The 19,391-nt window shown below is 34.8% G+C and overlaps 1 protein-coding gene across 4 annotated transcripts in view; it reads left to right on the top strand.

The window, feature by feature from the left end:
- The window catches only part of GRM8 (glutamate metabotropic receptor 8), a 328,250-nt gene that overhangs the window by 195,241 nt on the left and 113,618 nt on the right, over window positions 1-19,391 (top strand). For all 4 annotated transcript variants that reach the window (XM_050325237.1, XM_050325236.1, XM_050325239.1 and 1 more), the window contains one exon: window positions 8,816-9,016. In XM_050325237.1, the coding sequence (XP_050181194.1) occupies window positions 8,816-9,016 (201 nt within the window). The remainder of the gene's footprint in view (window positions 1-8,815; window positions 9,017-19,391) is intronic.

Genomic DNA, 19,391 nt, shown 5'->3' on the forward strand with positions numbered 1-19,391 from the left:
CATACAGAAAAATAAAAAATTGAAATAAAACAGTATTTAATTTTCTACGACCATGTAACATTTTTCCTACTGGTTACACTAAGTGAAATTAATTATGTCTTTTCCTCATCATGCCCTACTTGCACTGTGATAGGATCACTAAAATGAGGCACAACAGGAAGGAGACAGAGGATAGGGCAAATGGTAAAGTTAACATTTTCTTCAGCTTTTAATATTGCAAAATGTTACTATGAGATCTCTTATATGCTTAAATTTGTATGTGTCTCTTTACTTTCGAAAGAATGCTTTCATATACCTTCCTTTTTGGTTGCAGTTGAAAAAATCCTCCCACTGCTCCTTCCTGAAAAAAAACGCTCTCTTTCCACAGAAGAATTCTGTCATGAGTACTTCTAGCTTGTCCAGCTCCAAAAATTTCCTCTTGGAAGTTTGATACTGTGAATACAAACCCGGTAGTAATTGAGAGTGAAATTATTTTAAGGTTCATTGTTACATTTGTTTTACATTGGTTTTCATAGCATTTGTCTTGAAATCTTTTTGCATACCTGTCTCCTTAGCAGTAACATGCAGCCCTATGAATTAATCCAAATGTGATGTATATTGTAGCTATAGTCAGTCCTTTTAACCACTGTAAGAAAATATAACAGTTTTTGTTCTGCTGGATTTGAGTCTCTATCTGCATAGCAGCTGACTAAATGGTAGGTAGTATGTGAGATACTGTTTTATACTAGCAATAGGCTTTATCTGAGGACTGCAAAATTGTCAGAGACCAGCAGCAAAATGTGATTAAAGAGCACTGGGGTGATGACAGGGTAAGCCAAGGAAATTACCACAGGCCATCAAGAATGAGCAGAAGGGATGGAATGAGTGGGCTGGTGGCTGAGGGAATTTCAGGTCTTCTGTTAATAGAGCAACACCTGGGAGTGAGTGGAGTATGTGAGAACAGAGAAGTTAAATAGGAGAAAACATTTTTTCAAAGAAATACTAAACATCACAGTGAGAGTATCCAAGGTTTGAGAAAAGGGATATGTTGGTTATTAAGCTCTGTTTCAATCCAAGATTTAGACTCATGCAAAAGACTTTAGATTTGTCTTTAGACGAGTAAAAGACTCTTTCCTTTCTTCTCCCTCTCTCCCTTCCTCTGCCCTCCCCTTTTTGGTGAAGTGGCCACAAATACTTCAGAAAGTTATTTGTTTGGATACTTCTTGGTCTGTTTATACTTCCAACAAGTGCTTTCCAATTGCAAGAAAGGCCTTAAGCATGATGTCAATCAAGTTTATAACTAAAACTAATAGTCCTGAGGAAAAAAGTCTCTTGAGTTTCTGGTCTGAAGCTTAAACTTAAAAGCTCTCACAGTCAATAATCAGAGGTAAGTATTTTTATGCATACTGCTGTTATGCACTGAAGGTTCTGTGAGTTTAAACGCTAACAGACAGTGAATAAATTCAGTTGCTTGTAGTGAATCTTTCCTCTTGCAGACAGCCGTTGCCATAGGCTTTGGAGTTATACACTGAAACCTGCATTAGAATTGCTTGCAGCCTGGGGGGTTTTAAAATGGTATCAGTTATTTCCACGTATGTGCCTGGACTAGTACACTAGCAATTTTTTCCCATAGATAGAAATTCCCGTGGGTAATTTGTGTTAGAAAATGTAGGTTCTATCCACATACTTACCTCGAGATATGATTTGTTTTAAACCTGAGAAATTCAGCAAAATATTTGGTTGTCTATTCATGCTAACACTCACCTGAATACTGGCATTATTCTCAGAGAGAAATAAAGCACCTAAAGTTCAAACAACATTTAAAATATTTTTGCTAAATGAAGAAGCAAGAGGGGACAAGGGATATTTAAATGACCATGTAAATATGTAAGGAACATGTCAAATACATGGAATTATGACATGGAAATATTTGTAAAAGTTGTGGCGTTTGCTCTCTGGTGTAAAACCTCGAGAAAAATCTAACAAAACCCATTGTGATGTCAGATTTATTAATTGCTGTGAATCCTTCCTTAGTAACGCAATAGTCTCTCTCCGTTTTATTTAAACGTCTACGGTGTCTTTCTTTTTTTGCAGGTATGTGCTCTCAGGTTGTCAGAAATATTGTAGCCAGAAAGTGAGCTGGTAAAGGTGAATAAATGTCTACTAGAACACCATTTTGAGAGGTCAAGAGTCTTCTGACAGTAAGATTAGTAGTGGTCTGCCTGCAGTTTAAATGCTGTAATCTGTTTATAAGAAGAACATAAAACTTCTTAAAATCCTATATCCGCTTCGAGTTTTGTTCATACTAAATACTGTATTCCTACGTGGGCAATTCTTTTGATATTGACCAGTCTTTTGATATTGACCCTGAAAGAGGTATTGCTTATCCCACTGTATTTTTTTGATTCACTTTTGCTTTTAAATGCATGGTGTGGTTCTTAGTGTGGTTGGCAGAAACCATATACTATTGTGCCTCCTTGTTATTTTAATGCAGTCATTAATGTTTAGCTTAACATACAGATGTTAGCAAATCTTGGCTCAGCAAGATGATATTTTACATAATATTGTCGCTGTTAGATGTGGCAGTCTTGGGTTTTAAATGTATGAGAGCTCTGAGTGCCTATGTTCTCCAACTCTATTCACTCTTTCAATGAGCTATAATTAAGCAATGTGAAGGCATTAATTAGAATAAGGAAAGTTTTTCACTCTGATAACAACATTCAAGTTGTTAGGGACTGTCTCAAAGTACAGAAATGGGGAAAAATTCTTCTATGCAACCTTAGTTTGCTTTTCTGAGACAAAGCACTTAAGTAAATGTTACATATAGTAATAGGAACAAAATACCCCAATATAATTATAATAGTGGTTTAATTCCACTTTAATATATATTATTGTGAATTTTTAGAAGTGTTTTGCTGAAACATATGTCCAGCTTACTGTGAAGATCAGGAAAAGTGTTGTGGTATTTCCAATGAAAAATGTTCATGGGCAGGGCAAGAATTTTTAAGATGCTTCAGTTACAGAACCAGGCAAAGAAAAAAGTTAGTTTTTCATTTATGGTGGTGATAAAGTGAAAATTATTGAAGCATATTCACTTATGTGAAATGTTCTTGCTATTTTCTGTTTAAAAAGTGTTTAAAAGATGTGAGCTTTCAGCCCAGCTATGAGTAGGAATTTTATTTTTTTTTTTTAATCTCTGTATTATTCTAGGAGTTGAAAAACTGTTTCTATCTCAGACTTTTGCTAATTGGTCTTGCTGTAATGTCATTTTTTGATTTTGTTTCATGTTTGGTTTTTTTAATTTTTTTGGGTTTTGTTTCTTTGGGGTTTTATTTGTTTTGTTTTTAGGTTTTGTGGTTTTGTTGTTATTTTGTTTGTTTTGTTTGTTTTGTGAGTTGGTGTAAAGGGGCATAACCCCCAAATAATTACCCCCAGTCGAGGGCCAGTTGACCAGATTGCAAACCCATATCCATCAGTTGTTGGAGAACAGTAGACAGTCATTTCACTGTTGCTGCTTCTATATTCTCAATTTTCTTTTTGGAATAGCTGAGAAAATTGATGTAATCTTTAGCTTCCCCTCTGAATTGTTTCCCAAACTGACACTGTACTGTTAAGGAGGAGCTGCAGGTTTTATGGTGCTCTCTGTAAACTTGCACAAAGCAAGCATCAGTGTTACCATGCAGCGATCAGAAAACTCAACTCCCCCACCATAAAAGTATATAACGCCCTTAAGTTTGAGTAAAAGCAGATGATGATCTGCATTATTTGTTCAGAGAGAACAAACTGCATAATGTGTGAGGAAAACAGCTGAATAATCAGGAAGGCTTCAATGGGAGCAACATATGCTCCTGGTGCTTCCTGCTGAGCCTGCTGAAATGGCTTACAGTTCAAGATGTCAGCTTTCTGTGGAAAAAATTGTTGCTGCAGAGATGGGAAGTTCTAACCAATTCTGACAAATAGAGGACTACTATCATGCCTGAGCTGAAGAGTGGGAGGTCACTTACAAATCACTGTGTTTTTGTTGGGATTGGGATTGGCCCACACAGAAGATCAATTGCAACACAATATTTATCTTTGATTTTGTTTGCTTTCAAGAAGCTTAAGTAAAATTGTTTTGCAAGCCAAGTAATGGGGATAAATAATTTAACAGTGAGTAAAAAATGGACATTGTAGCTGTGAACTGAAAAAGTGTTACTAGGTATCCTAAATCCAGCCTGTCCACTGTCCCAGCAGTCATGATGGGAGTCTTCCCGCACTGTTCCTCCGTTCTTGACTTACTTTTATACTATTTCTTTATGTTTAGATGGAATTTGAGTGACTTTAGTCATAAATACCTTTGTTGCTGATTGGTGTAAAATTCTCTTGCTTTGTATATAAGGATACAGTCAAAAAATATTAGAGCATATGCCCAGTGGGAGGTGGTCATACCTTGGAAGTGAGTGTGTTTTAGTATTACAATTAGGCTCCCTCATCTGAGGAGAGAGATTTCACCACAGTTGTTGGCTCAACAGCAAGACATCTTCTCCTATCTCCCTTGGTAGATAAGTACTACCTGGTTTTATCAGCTGCGAGGAACCATCGATTTCCCCTCCCTGCAGGGATTTCTACAGAGCGTGGACGGTATCACCACTCTGCTCCACCTTACCTTCCCTCCCCTGTAGCAAGTGCTTACTGTTGTATGGGGAATCATCATGGAACTGCCAACCATGTTCCATCCAGGGAGTAGCAGCTGCATATTACCCCATAATTTCCATACTGCTATAAATTCTTTTAGGATGTGAATATAACTTCTCAGTTTCCTCTAATTTTTACCCCCAGCCATATTTCCACAATGTCACAAGTTACAAACCAGGTATATCCAATTGCCTTATTTAAGATTTTTTTATATTCTTAAGAGAATAATCACTAGGAACTTAACTGTGAAGTTTTTCTATTGTCATGGACTTATAAGTGAGCAGAAGTTATTTCCATATGTGCTTTTAGATTATCAATAAGAGTAGGCTTTCTAAAGCTTAGTTGAATTACGCAACATTTGTCATCTAGCAGATTAGTCCCCTGTGGGAGAGATCAGCAACTTAAGTTTTGATTGTTTGAGACAGTTGTTTCTAACTCACAGGTGATACCATCACCCATGTATGAATTCATTATCTTATCTGTCTTACATTAATCTTTATTTACTTACTGTATGCTGTTAAGTTTTTAATGAAGATACATTTTAAATTATTATTTTAAAGGCCTAATTTATCTTAGTTATGTTCCTTGTAATCTCTTGATTCTCAGTTGATACTTATGGAATTGAATATGTCACCTACTTCACTTTCTTTCCCCCTTCAGATGAGTAGTCCCAGTCACATCCTTTTCCACCTAATCCACATCTCACCTTCCTACTATTATATTCCTTATCTTTCCATGTCATAACTGAGTTACACCATGCTAAGCAGGATACACAATTATTCCTGCAGCATAGAAACTACAGGATGAAAAAAGGAAATGATGAGAAGGTATGGAAGTAATATATCCAGCAACAGTCCAGCTTGTCAGTCTTGCTCAGGAAGTGCGAGAGTTGCTGTAGCAACTCTTTCACCTCTACAGGTTCTTATAGGATCAGTCCTGTGTCTCACTTTAGGATTCCAAGAACAGATTTCAAATGATTGTATTCAGGAACAGCTAACACATTCCTGGGCTAGTGTCACCACTCTCCTAGATCTTCTCTAGTAAATGTCTATGTATTTTCTCTATTGGTTGGTGAAAGTCTTGACGTCTTGCTGATGTCAAGTTTGCACTTCTCAACAGCTGGATTGGAAGACCTGCTGGTAAACACCATGGCCCGTTTCCCTGGATTTCTGTTGTTTGGAGATCAGAATAGGAAGGGATGGTGTGAGACCAGTTCTTGTCTCAGTTCCTGACACACTGTCAGACCACGACTCCTGACAAGTGAAGGTTCAGGAGCTGGGAACATCTTCTCATTCTTTGTGATAAAAACATAGCCTAAGCAATTTTAACTGTAGGATGACAAATTGAAGTGATCACTAAGAAAGCATTAAAAGATTTATTTTACAAGCTACAAATTATGTTCTTTCAAGTCACCAGTATGTGTAGAAACATACCTCGTAGACTGAACATCAAGCTATAAATGAAACTTATTACTTGATATACAAGTCTGAAGAAAAATCATAATCATGTCTTCCAACTGAGTAATATTATATCTGTAGGAGCTGACCATATTTATGGCTTAGACAATATGCATAATTTTATTGCTATACATTAACATTTATTTAGAGCAGTGCAGTGAGATTTAAGTTGATGAGTTCTTGTCATCTTTATAAATGTTAGTTTATCTAGAAAGAGAAAATGAGAAGAAACTTCAAGAGGAAAGAGCACATAATCCAATTTTCTGTGTTTTTTTAGTTATACAAAGCACAGAGATTTTTCTTGTCTATTGCCTTCTGGGTCTGACAGATTTAAAAATTCTGTGAGGTTCCTCACCCCTTTGTATGTATAGAAACACATTCAGTCCCAAAAAATTGTGGTTTTTTTCCTCTTTAATTTATAGGATAAATTACTTTATGGTCACATATCTGTGAAGAGTGAAGGTAAAATGTTATGCCATGAAATAAATTTATGCAAAAATGTTTTATATGTGTTTAAACTGCAATATAGCATAGGGGAGAATAATACTGGGTTTTTCCCCATTTAAAATCTGTAACAGTCAATGCACTTGCTTAAGTGTTTGCAACTTTTAGTGTCTTACGTCTTAGAATTTATTACAGAAAATGATTCCTCTCTTTTACCAACCCCCCACCCTTCAACATACACATTTATCCATTTGATATATGAAGGGAATTATATTTATCTTGGTAATTAAAGTGGATGTCCTTCAAACTCCTCCAGTCCTGACCGTCCTGTTTAGAGAATGTGGAAGCTCTGGGGGCACATACAGGTTTCTGACTGCTGTGTGTCACCAGCAGTTCTGTAAACCCTGTCCTTCACTTGTCCCACAGTCCTTTACAAGGCAGGAACAATTAAAGTGGAGATCATGAGCTCTACCCATCACTTACAGTTAGAACGTAGTTCCTAAATGAAATAAGTTAATGAATTTGAAAACTAATTAAATTTCTTGTCTTCCATCCTTCATGTCCTCTTTTATGTCTGGGCAATGCATTGCAACAAATTTTGTAATTTCAGCATGTGTAAGGAAAAGTTTTTCGTGTTTACTTGTTTGTAGTAGAGTAGCACTATTTATTAATTATTTTCCATTCATTAGGTACCAAGTCTTGAAAACTGTCTGCAAAGTTAGTTGTACAAATCACAAAAATGAGCTCTTTGCCTTCTTCTCTAAATGGTTGGTAGCTTTTCAAGAGGTGGTGATTTCAATTTTTTTAACTAATCCCTGAGGAGAAATAAAAGCACATCGTGATTTTTTCAAGGCTATCTATTGCTCCCAGTGCTCAGGGGTGTTTCAAGCACAAATGACTACTGCTTGTCAGATTACAGATTTGTTCGTACGTTATCACTGTAATGTGAGATGGTGGCACTGAACTGCAGCAAACAGAAGGAAGGTTTTTGAGTATACTCCTTAGCTTTTTTTCCATGTCATATGGGTTTGCATACTTTGTCTAAAGAAAGATCTTGTGTGCAGTATATTTTCAGGCGTAAACAATGTACTTTTAAAAACTTGGATTCAGCAAAATTGAAATTTTAAACTGATATAATCCTGTGTTTAGATATAAAAAAGAAACATTATAAATAATATATAAACTGTTAAAACCTAAAAAAATGTATAAACTTTTGCCTCATTTCTAAATAATCTTAAATAATATGACTGTTTCTTTTTTTCAAACTGAATGAGTTGATAACTTGGTAGATAACCTAGCTAGTCATATTTGTCTTCACTAAGGTAAGAGGAACTTGACAGTAAATTTCAGCAGGGCAGATTTCACATCAAGATTTGCAGGTGCCTTTTTCCCAGGAAAATTAAGATTTTGAGCCTTTGAAATCAGCATCTGAATACCTATAGAGGACGTGGGATTTCATGTTGATTATCCACTTAAAATAGAGTTTCCTGATTTTTATTTATTAACTTTTCCACTTAGTAACATCAGCTATTAATGTAAAAAGTTCTTTGGATTTGGACATAGATGATTAATTCAGACAATTCCTGCAGAATAAAAATTATATAATGCATTGTTTTCCTCTGTATTCCCTCTGAAGGATAAATGTCCCTGTAGGAAATAGCAGACAGTACATGGTTCTCAATGTGAAGCATAATTCACTAGTAAATACAGGAAAATGTCATAGAATAAGCACTTTTCAGTACAGAGACAGATGGTCACATCACTTGGCAAACATTCAACTTTTTTCCCTGAGATGTTTAAATAATGTTTATCAAACAATAGACAGGGATAAAAATCAAGATAGCCTTAAATTTATCTAAAACAGAATGGCAGGCTGCTCTAGAAGTGTACTATAAATAACAACTTACAACTGTTGAATGGAAGTCAATAAGGTGGAGAGAGAATTTTTCTACTGGATTGTAGAAATGTACATATCTATATATCTTTTCCTTGTAATTAAATGTTCTGTCCTCTTTTCTAACCTAAAACTCAAAATACTGTTTGTATACCTGGCACAGTTTATGATGATGAGAGGCAAAACCAGAAGGCTGTATTTTTCATTGTTTTGTTTATTTGGGTGTCAGATGGGTGAATCCTGACTTTACCTGTCAATCCAACTGCATTTATGTCATAATGTGAATTTTTGCATTTTTACAGTACTCATACAGGTATGCACACATGCACACACAAATAGAAGTAAACTCTTTCTCTTTCTTCTTTAGGCTTAGAAAGAATTGCGAGAGATTCAGCCTATGAGCAAGAAGGAAAAGTTCAGTTTGTCATTGATGCAGTGTATTCCATGGCCTATGCACTGCACAACATGCATAAAGATCTCTGTCCTGGATATATTGGTCTATGCCCAAGGATGAGCACAACTGATGGTAAAGAACTACTTAGCTATATCCGAGCAGTAAACTTCAATGGTAAGTTACATGCACTCTGGTTTTGCTCCTCTCTTCTTTAAATGTTTCAGAAGTGACAAGATATGTTTTATTCTTTATATAGGATACTCTAAGGCACAGTGGAAAACAGGATTAGAAGCAGTTCTGTGTTTTTTTCCACCTGCTCTGAAACCCTGAGTGTATTTTTCATCTTAATATTGAGCTACTCCCAAAAGAGGCAGATGATAAAAATAAGAATCTGTCGATCAAAATATTCCGGTGAAAAGCTGCTATTATAGAAACAAGTTGAGGATTCAAGAAGTCCTATTGATAGCTTAAAATCATCTGACAGTGGTTCTTATGTGTTTACAAGAGAATGAATTGAAAAAATTGAAAACTTTTTTAAAAATTGAAAAAATACTCCTTCTGAAATTAGTTAACAATTTCCTTACAGGAGCGAGTAATGAGAAGTTTACTTTCAATATACACATTTAAATCTCAATTAAAACACTTTCTAGCAGTTTCAATTTCTTTGCAGTTCATTGGTTTTGACTCAGTAATTTAGAGAGCTTTAACACAACTACAATATATATTTTTGAACAACACTACAATATATTTTTAAGCAACACTAAACAATATTCTGTGCATCTGGGATTGGCCTGCTGGAGAAATGTTACAGATGCTTATGTTGTTAAGAGCAGAGACCAATAAAGAACAGGATTTTTTAAAGAATGTAGATTTGAAAAGTGTAGAACATACTTGATGGTGTAATAAATTTCTGAAAGCCTAAATTATTTCATTAGAAATCATAATTATTGTAGACGGTATTTACCACTATTTACAAAGAAATGGAGCAATGTTCTTTGCTCTGTTTTGGTTGGGGGTTTTTCCTTGCTTGGTGGTAGTTCATGTACTACGCATGCCTTCTAACTATGCAGAGAGAAGCACTGTCTATCACAATTTATTCCAATGACCGCAGCTGCCAGCCTTGTTCAAAAAAGCACAAGGTCGTTTTGAATTTAACTTCTGACTGGAAGCTTTTTTTGCTTTAGGTAATATACCAGACCATTTGGTTGATACAAATGTTGACTGTAGTTCACAGTTTTTCCTTCCTATGCAATTTTCATGAAAAGAGAATCTCTGTCTCCAGGAATATAAGGTTGGAAGGAGTCTAAATGAATCTTTAGTGATTTTAAAGAACACTTGGAGCATAATGTGTTACTAGAAAATGGGAAATGTGATGATGACAAAGGTAGGCAGCATATTGTAAGGTTTGCAGTGATAATTACCTACATTTCCAGTAGTTGTTCTTCTGGGTCTTCTGGTGTTGTTAAAGCCCATAGTGATCTATTTTCATTTTATAAACTTGAAATTTTAGCATAAAAATGTAGCTGTACATTTTATATGAAACCTTCCTCTCCCTAGATAATTGTATTTCATCAATATCTGTCATGACATCTGTTGCTGACTCTAAGTATTGCAAAAAGGTGAGAAAAAAGCATTCTGGACACTAATGAAGAAGTATCTGTTTTTGAAATAATGATTTACTGAAAGACAGGAAAAAAAGAAAAAAATAAAAAGAAACATTTATTTGAGGTTAATATTCTGAACCATGGGATGTGTTAAATGTTCCCTGTACTAGACTGGTCCGCATTATGTACTGGTGTACCAATTTTTTGGGTGTGTTATATACCCAAATATTTTATTTTTTCTGTCATGCATTGGAAGGCATAAGCAGAGGACGGTCTTAAACGCTATGCCTTTTCCTATTAATCCAAAATTCCTGTTCCTCTGGACAACAGTACTGCTGTGTCCGGCAGAGGTGAATATTTACATAGGTTAGCAGACCTCCTTGCTGGGACTTGACAGTAGTGCTGTGTGTCGGTTTTCATGTGCATCCTAGGCTCAACCGTTAATAATGTGTTGTATTAAAAATGAGCTGACACATGATAGGAAAATCCTGTCTTTCTCAGACATCCAAGGTACCATTTTTCACCCTAACAATCACAGGATCACAGCACTGCTGAAGTTGGCAGGGACCTCTGGGGATCATCTACTCCAACCTTCTGCTTAGTTCAGGATCAGCCAAATCGAGTTACTTAGGACCTTGCCCAGCAGGTGTTAAATATCTACAAGGACAGAAAATCTTCCAGAATTCTCTCTGAGTAATCAATTCCAATATTTGATCATCTTAACAGTAAAAAAAAATAATTTCTTATGCTTAAATAATTTCTCCTGCGTTTTAGAATTAAGCTTCTACTCTTCAAGGTGATAGTAATTTCTAATATCAAAAAGTAACTGGTATTTTTGAGACAGGCAGTTTTTCTTTTTATTCAATCTATCCATTTTCCCCCATGATCTTACCCTTATGCATAATAAACCAACTTCTCACCTCTCTTAATTCAGTCTATCCCTCTTAACCAATGTGGAAATGAGTGGGTGCAAGTCCAGTTAGTATGCTGTCACATTCAGCTTAGTGGGTTTCACCTCACAAAGTGTGACCTGTATTATGAAGGACATCAGGCTGCCTTATGGAGGATGTTTGCAAGGGTAAGAAAACATATTAATTTCTGTTTATGGGAGTAACTGTTTTGCTCTAGATTGCAAGAAATCACTTTGAACTGTGTTTATTTTTGTTTATTTGGTTTATTTTAATTTAAAAATTATGAGACTTTGTTCCCCTGAAGGATTCATCTTTGTAATATTCCATGACACCTTCATGACTGAAGGATGATCATAACCGCCAGTGCAGTGTACTGATGTGATTGATATGACAATTCTTTCTACTTAGATATTCTTTCAGTTGTGTGCTAAATGCAGAAAACCTCATTCATCATGATTTTAACGTGAATAAAACTTTCTAATTTGTAATAAAGATAAAGAATTTTTTTTGTACACAAGATGTGTGTTACTGTAGACTCCTGTTTTACTATTGTATTTGTTTATCATAGGACAGGTAGGAAAGTGTGTGTCTAAAACCAGTTCTTTCCATTTACAATGTTTCATAATTAATTTAATTTCATAGGATAAGAAACTACTGTGTACATCTAAAGAGTGTTTTAAACAATAGGACGTATCAAAGCAGTGTGGTGAGGCATGGTATACCTAGTTCCTTGGGTTCTTAATGGTCACTGTTAGCACATCGTAACCAGCCCATTATGTTTCTTTGATGAGAGAATACTTAGACCTTTCAAATGTTTTATGGTCCTACTATGAATGCTATCACTTTATGTTGTTCTTATTTTAATAAGGTGCCACATTTGAAATATTTTTTCCTACCACTCTTTGTATCCAAATGAGATATTTACGTGAAACTGATGTTTTGTATTTAAAGCCATGTAAAGTGAACAGTTTTTCTGTTAATTAGGTTTATAAACGGTGATATACACGATAGTAATTGTGGCATGACTCGGTATGTTCTCCTATTGCATTACTTTAGTGTTCTCTTTCTATTTAATTTCATTATTCTGTCTACAAAGCAAGCAGATGTTTTATAAGAGTTTTCACTCTGGCATGTATCAAGTGCTCCATGAGAAGTGCTCTGCTGAATCCAACACAAGTGCTTATCATTTAACAGAAACAGGACTTGAGTGTGCATTTGTGAATAGAAGTGTTTCAAAGGTGGTTTTGTTTTGGTTTTAAGAAAAAGATTTATCTTGACGTTTTCTTCTATGACAGCACAGATAGAGCGCTGTTTCTTGGGCAGGAATAGCACATTCTCTCTCTGTGTCTGTCTCTCTTTCCCTTCCCTCCCTCCTTCCTCCCACCTCTCTTTTTAGGCAGTATAGGGTAGCTGCTTTTTTGCCTACCTATTTACATTAACACATTTTAGTATTTCCTATGGATACATGTCAAGAAAACATTCCGCATTTCAACACAAGATATTTACAGATATTACAATATGAGTCTTACACTGAATCATAAAGTAAGGGCAGCACTTGACCTGTACTCTCATACATACAAACAGACATCTTATTTGCTTTGGTGGGCTATGGGGATTAACAGACATACTTGCTGCTTTGACTTTTTTATGTGAACAGTGATAATTGAGAAGGAAGTAGAGAATAAGTGGAAACCATGACTCTTCCTGACATCACTACTTAGGTAAATGTTGTGTGCTTCAGGAGGTGACTGCAACAGCTTTTCCTTCTTCTGGTGAAGAAAAGACTTAAAATGTATTTTAAGTCTGTGCAACCTTTTGTTTGGTCTTCTCTGGACAAAGTAAAGCAACTATGTTGCTTGCTGGGATTTTGTGGCAAATATACAATAACACTGGAACAGGTTGCCTGAAAAGTTGTGGTGTCTCCATCCTTGGAGACACTCAAAACCTGACTGGACATGGGCAGAGGGGTTGGACAATGTGATTTCCAGAGGTCCCTGCCCACCTCAGTCATTCGGTGGTTCTATAACATTAACTGGACTTGAAAGAAAGAAAAGTATATCACTTAACCCTACTTTACAATACTTTATTTTTCTTGAACTAATTTCATAATCTAAGTGGATTTGTAAGCCTTGCTGTTACTTAGTTTTTAGGTATGTTAATTTAATGCCTTTGAGAAAGGATTTATTTTGGCTGTACGCACAGACACACTCATGCGTGCAGAGTTAACTCTGTTTAAAAAGGAAACATTCAAAAATTTCATCCTGTAAGGGCAGAATAATACTAGAGAATGAAAATAAAAGAACATAATCTATCAGGTTAACTCAAAATAAGGTGTCAACACTTGTTAACTTAAAATTAATGATCACTTTACATTGTAATTTTTTTCCTGAGAAAACAGTATCTATACAGGACTTTAAAAAAAAAAAAAAAAAAGAATAATGAGATTTCTCATAGAGAATTTTGAACCCTACAGAGAATCATTATTGTGGAATCATCTGTTTACAAAATAATCTTCTCCTGCTATCTTTTGAAGTTGCTAAGACATCAATCTATGCAAAACTCTACTGACTTAATATTCAGCTCAGACTGTTTTAAATGTTTTCCAGAAGAAAGCTGAAATCACTCTATTCTTTCACTGAGTACAAAATTTGCATTCACAAGTCATTATTTATCATTAAAACAGAAGCTTTAAAACGGTGCACTTACAGGCTGATAAGTTTTGACATTTTTTGAGGCATAAAGCACAATAGAACTAAATGTCCCACATAAAATTATTGTACTAGTGCTATGCTTTTCTCTCAAATTTTTAAAAATCCTACTCTCAAGTCTATATAACTACCCACAGAGAAAAAAACACACCTTTTTAAAACAGTTGAAATTGGGCATACCTTGCAATTTTTACAATTTATGAGTTCTTATAGGCACTTCATAATTTAGCGGGTTGTACTTCAGAAACACTTAGCATCATATGATACCACTGCTACCACATTCTGATAGGGTTAAAAACTAAGTGTAATGTGAGATAATAGCAGATGAGTAGATCAGATAGGGACAAATAAGATTAACAGTGCGTTGGGAAGGGCTGAACTCTGCTGACCTAGCTAGGATTCACTGTGGTAGCAAATCTAGTTTCACTAATCTGTACTATGCTGAAAAAATAGATACTAATTTCAGTTGCAGAAGTGGGAGTGGCAGGGGGAATGTATGTTGCAGTTTTATTAAGATCTGTGATGTTTGTTCTGTCATAATTAAATCACATATCACGATTCTATGTGATTTTTTTTTTTTAAGTCTTGGTGGTACAGAGGAATGTGTGAAAATATGGCTAAAGCTAAAACTAACATAGACCTACATTCATAAAACCCCAGATTTCAAAATTATTTTCATATGCTTTTGTCATGGTTTCAGAGGGGTCTACCTTGGCTTGTGAATGCACTGGGGACTATGGCAGACCATTTGTAACAAAGATTCCTGATGTCTGGTTTCCTTAGCCTTTATGTTAAATGAATAAAGGAATTGTTACCACTGTTAATTTATTATTGGAGATAAGCAGGGAATGATTTCAAATAAATTCTGCTTTGGCATGTTAATTATTTCAATGGAATTAATCCAAGTGGCTGTACAAGAAACTAAAATTGCACAGTGATCTGAATCACTCTTAATGGATTTAAGTACTGTATGGCCATAATATAAACGTGCACAGCAGGCAAAGCTTGGAGCTGTTGTGATTCTGGGGTACCTCACGACTTCATGTGATTAAAATCAGTGATTATGAAAATGCTGAGTGTGAAATTAGAAGGTAGAACCTAAAAGCGAGTTCAATTTATAGCTGTGCTTTTGCTCATGTACAGATAAGTTCTGATTAATTGAGCAATATATATGCTCCACATACAAAATTCATGATGTAGAACTTGACTGAGGTCAATTCTGTTTTGAGGAACAAGGTCTAATTCATAGGATATTTTAATAATTAATATGTAAAGGAAGGTGATAAAGGATATACTCTCATTACCCAATGAAAATTGCATCTCCTGATAGTTAAGTATATTCAGATATATTAGGCTACAGTTTTCTAATATGATCAAATGAAAAACTCAAGTTGTTGTACAAGACAAACCAGTGAAAAAGTATCTGACTGCAAAGAAGCTGGATCCATATTGCATGCATTTTTTTACCTTTTAGTCAGTGTAAGACACATCACAGTTTCAGTACTAGTGTTTTAAGCCTTTGGGATATCCTTACCTTTATTAACAGTTCATGTTTTGAGGAAAAGAACACCTTGACAAACTTCCTAACTTGAACGTTTAAATTTAAAATCTGCCCTTAAATCTATCAAATTAAGTAAGAATGTTTTTACAAGTTTTTAATTTTCTTGTATGGTGATGTATGAACCATTTGATAAGACAACAGTTCTGCAAGCCATCAAGACAGTCGTGAGGGGAAATGGATTGGTTTTTAGTACCTCTGTAACTGAATAATGTGAGCCTTTTTCATTTCCCTACAACACCTTTTATTTACAAAATGAAATAAAACACATTGGAGAGAATATCAAGGTAAAAAAGGCAAGATGGATTTTGTTAAAGGTGTTTATAGTATAAGTAAGCTGCATTTATAATTCATTCATGTAAAAAGTGATCCATCTGGTAGCACCCAATACGTGACAAACTCAAAAAGTAGAGCAATTCTTCAGGGAGATCACTCTCAGTGAAATTACCTTAAAAAATCTGACATTCTAATATTAGGATGACAACAAGAATTTCTTGGCATTAAAGGGAACGACAGTGAACTCAGGTCAGCTAAATACTGTAAGGTAGGAATTATAGTGAGGAGAGAATAAATTTGTAACTAATGGACATTGCTGACATCATCAGACAGCACTGTTTAGTTTTTCAGCTCTGAGGAGATGTACTCAGCAGTAATCAACCAAGTTCAGATCTATAGTCAAAGCAGCACTGGATTCAAGAGCAAGTTAGATGTGTTAGACCTTGTTACCGGATGTGGCCTTAAGCAAAGACAGGGAGAATCTGAGCGAAATAAGGAAGACACTCAGGAGGAAGGTGGTGGGATTCATTTCATCCCTTACAGGCCAATAGGTTTCCATCAGTTTCAGTATCCAGTGAAGTCTGCTGTGTCTCGTTCTTCAACAGTCAGCTATGAGTCAGAGAGTTTTTCAAAGGCTGGTTAAAGCATTTCTAATAGCATGAATTATTAAGTAAGTGGAAGGTAGTGTGTCTGACAAGCTTCTCCACTTCAGCAAATGAAGCATTTCTTATTATTTCTGAGGATTAAGGTATCCAATAATTTTGGCCACACACCAGATTATGTTTTATGCTGAAGAGATTGGACCCAAAATGTTGCTCCCCATAGTCTTAACCAAATCTCTCCCTTGTAAGCCTGAAACAAAATAGATTTGATGCACAAATTCCTGAGGTGTTCTAATTTAAATAGAGACTGTTTCTCTCAATTCTCCTGTTATCTCTGTCATCAGTATTGAACATTTGATAATTAAAGGGAAAATAATTTGTTGTAAAGATTTAGTTTCAGTTCTGTGGATTCTATGCATTCAAAGTGGTAATGCATTAGTGAGGCTTCCATATTAACATTTTTCAATTTGTGTCAATGTCTTTAGCTTATCAACTTTTAAAATTGCATCAGCATTTAATAAAAAAAGTAGTTTGAAGTATAGGAAATACAGAATATTCATTATTATTAGTTGGATTTGCAAGCCTGAATTATTTTAAGCCAAGTCATAGCATTTGACACAGACACATGGTTTTGAAAGTAGTGCTTCTCTCTATGACTTACATCTCTGTTAACAGTCAACTTGACTGGTACTCCACTTCAATACAGTTTTATTTGCTGGTAGTTGAACTATTTTAGTAAAGATAAGATTTTTAGAGGATATTCATCTACATTTCAGAGTACGAGTTTTTAACTACTGTATCAAAATTTACACACTAATCACAGCTTCATCTTTAAACCCACCAGTTACAGTGGGTGAGGTTTTATTATCTGGTGTGATTAACTTTGATTCTGACTTGCCTAAATTTTCAGAGTTTAGCTGGAGGGTGAATGGATGTGGTGCAACTCTCAACATTGTCAGGATAAAGAGGTTTATGCCTCTGAACAGTTCTAGAAGGAAATCAGAAATATTTAGTGCATCATTGCTAACTTTGTTTTGGATGAAGAGGGGAGAAACACTGGAGCTTTGTTCTTTCCCAAACCTTTTTATATTAGTTTGATATTTAAATGTTCACTAGACAAATAAAGTAATTGACTTCTAAGTCTTTAATCCAAAGGAGTCTGAAGCCATTTCTGAGGAGCTAGCCTTAAACAAGCACAGGGCACAACTGGGAGAATATTCTGCAACACTTTCTAGAAGTCCTATCCAAATGGACTCTCAATATCCTAACTCAGTAGAACTAAGTGGCTCTTAGTTTTTATAAAGTCATAATTTTTATTGTGTTTTTATTGTAATGAAAGTAGAATTGAAACAGTTGTAGAGGCATGACTCCTTATTTCTACTGAGCCAGAAATGAAACAAGAAATCTTATGGAATTGTTGGAATTTTTTATTTATTGAGCACCAAACACAAAGAAGATCTGTCATCAGCATCTGGGTAATTTTTCATTTTCATTCAGATAAAAATTACCTGTTCTATAAAAGATGAATTACAAGTTACTCTCTGATATTAAAGCACTGTATCTGTATTATCTCCAAAGGGTTAAAGAAGCTGGCATAATTTTTTAATATTATTTTTTGATAATAACCTCTTTTTCTTATTGTCCTATAAGAAAACAAAAGAAGCCAAATCAAAACCAACCAATTTTGGATAGAGAAAGAAACTATCAAGATATTACCATAGCTTTAATATAAAGGAGGAAATTTAGCTTAAGGAAAAATAAAAACCAAACAGACTTCCTTGTAATAATGATGTTTGATTATTCTATTAATCACTTTTATTTTCTTTCAATGAACAATGAAAAGTTAGATGTTAGGCTTTCATGAAATAAGTGTCTTTCAAATTTCTTGTAACATCCTTGCAGTGTAGCTTGATTACATAGCACCCCGATTAAAAGAATTTTCACAGAACTGGGAGTTAAGTTGGTTAAGTTTATGTTTGCAAGAGCCTAAAAATTTATGCAGTTTTTTAAGCAGCAGTTTTTTAAGCAGCAGTTTTGCTGTCTCTCTGTTGCTGCAGTACTTTTTTGCATTTTCAGTTCTAGGTCTGTGCTATCTACATGTCTCCCTGTAACATTTTTTCCATATTATAACTTAAAACAAATAAGTATTCAGAGTTACTAAAGAGATTTGTAATTAGAATTTAAGAATTTAACCAGTAATAAAGGAGTAGAAATTTAGATCTATTCATGCTTAATTGATCAAGGAAAAAAGAATTTAATCTTAAATCTATGAAAACACAGTAACATGCAAATATCACAGTAGTTAGAAATTGATCCTGGTTACTATAGTTCAGGTGTTTCCAGTGCTTGGAAGCATTAAAACCTATTGATTCAACCTGAATGCCCTAGGATTAATTAATACTGTCTTAATTAATTTAGCTCACCCTTTTTATTTCACATTCTGAAAAGGAACTATTTCATTCAATTTGCACAAATTTTCCTTGAAAAGTAGATATTAAATTTACCTGTTCATTATTTAGTTGAAAAAGGAAAAATCCATCAGCCAACCAGGAACTCTCAGGAATATTACGTTTATCAACACTGGGTTTATAAAGTTTCAATAGAAAATATAGTGTTTATTTTAATGGGTCTGGAATAGTGGCATTCATCAACTGTACTTGTAATAAGCTGTAAAAAAGTAGTCACCCTAACAGTTTTAAAGAAGTACTAAAAAGATAAGAGAAAGCAAAATCCAGGTCATGTATTGGCAAGTAAAGACATAGAAAAAAATTGCACTTACAAATACTTATTTTTGTTATGAGTATCACATCGTCACTTAGATGTGGCTTCAAATTTGCATGTTGCACTTGCTCCATACTGGAAGATAGTTCCTAAGAACTTGAAAAGCATC

Source organism: Myiozetetes cayanensis, unplaced genomic scaffold (assembly GCF_022539395.1).
Source record: "Myiozetetes cayanensis isolate MyiCay16 unplaced genomic scaffold, myiCay2020 scf3, whole genome shotgun sequence".
NCBI lineage: Eukaryota > Metazoa > Chordata > Aves > Passeriformes > Tyrannidae > Myiozetetes > Myiozetetes cayanensis.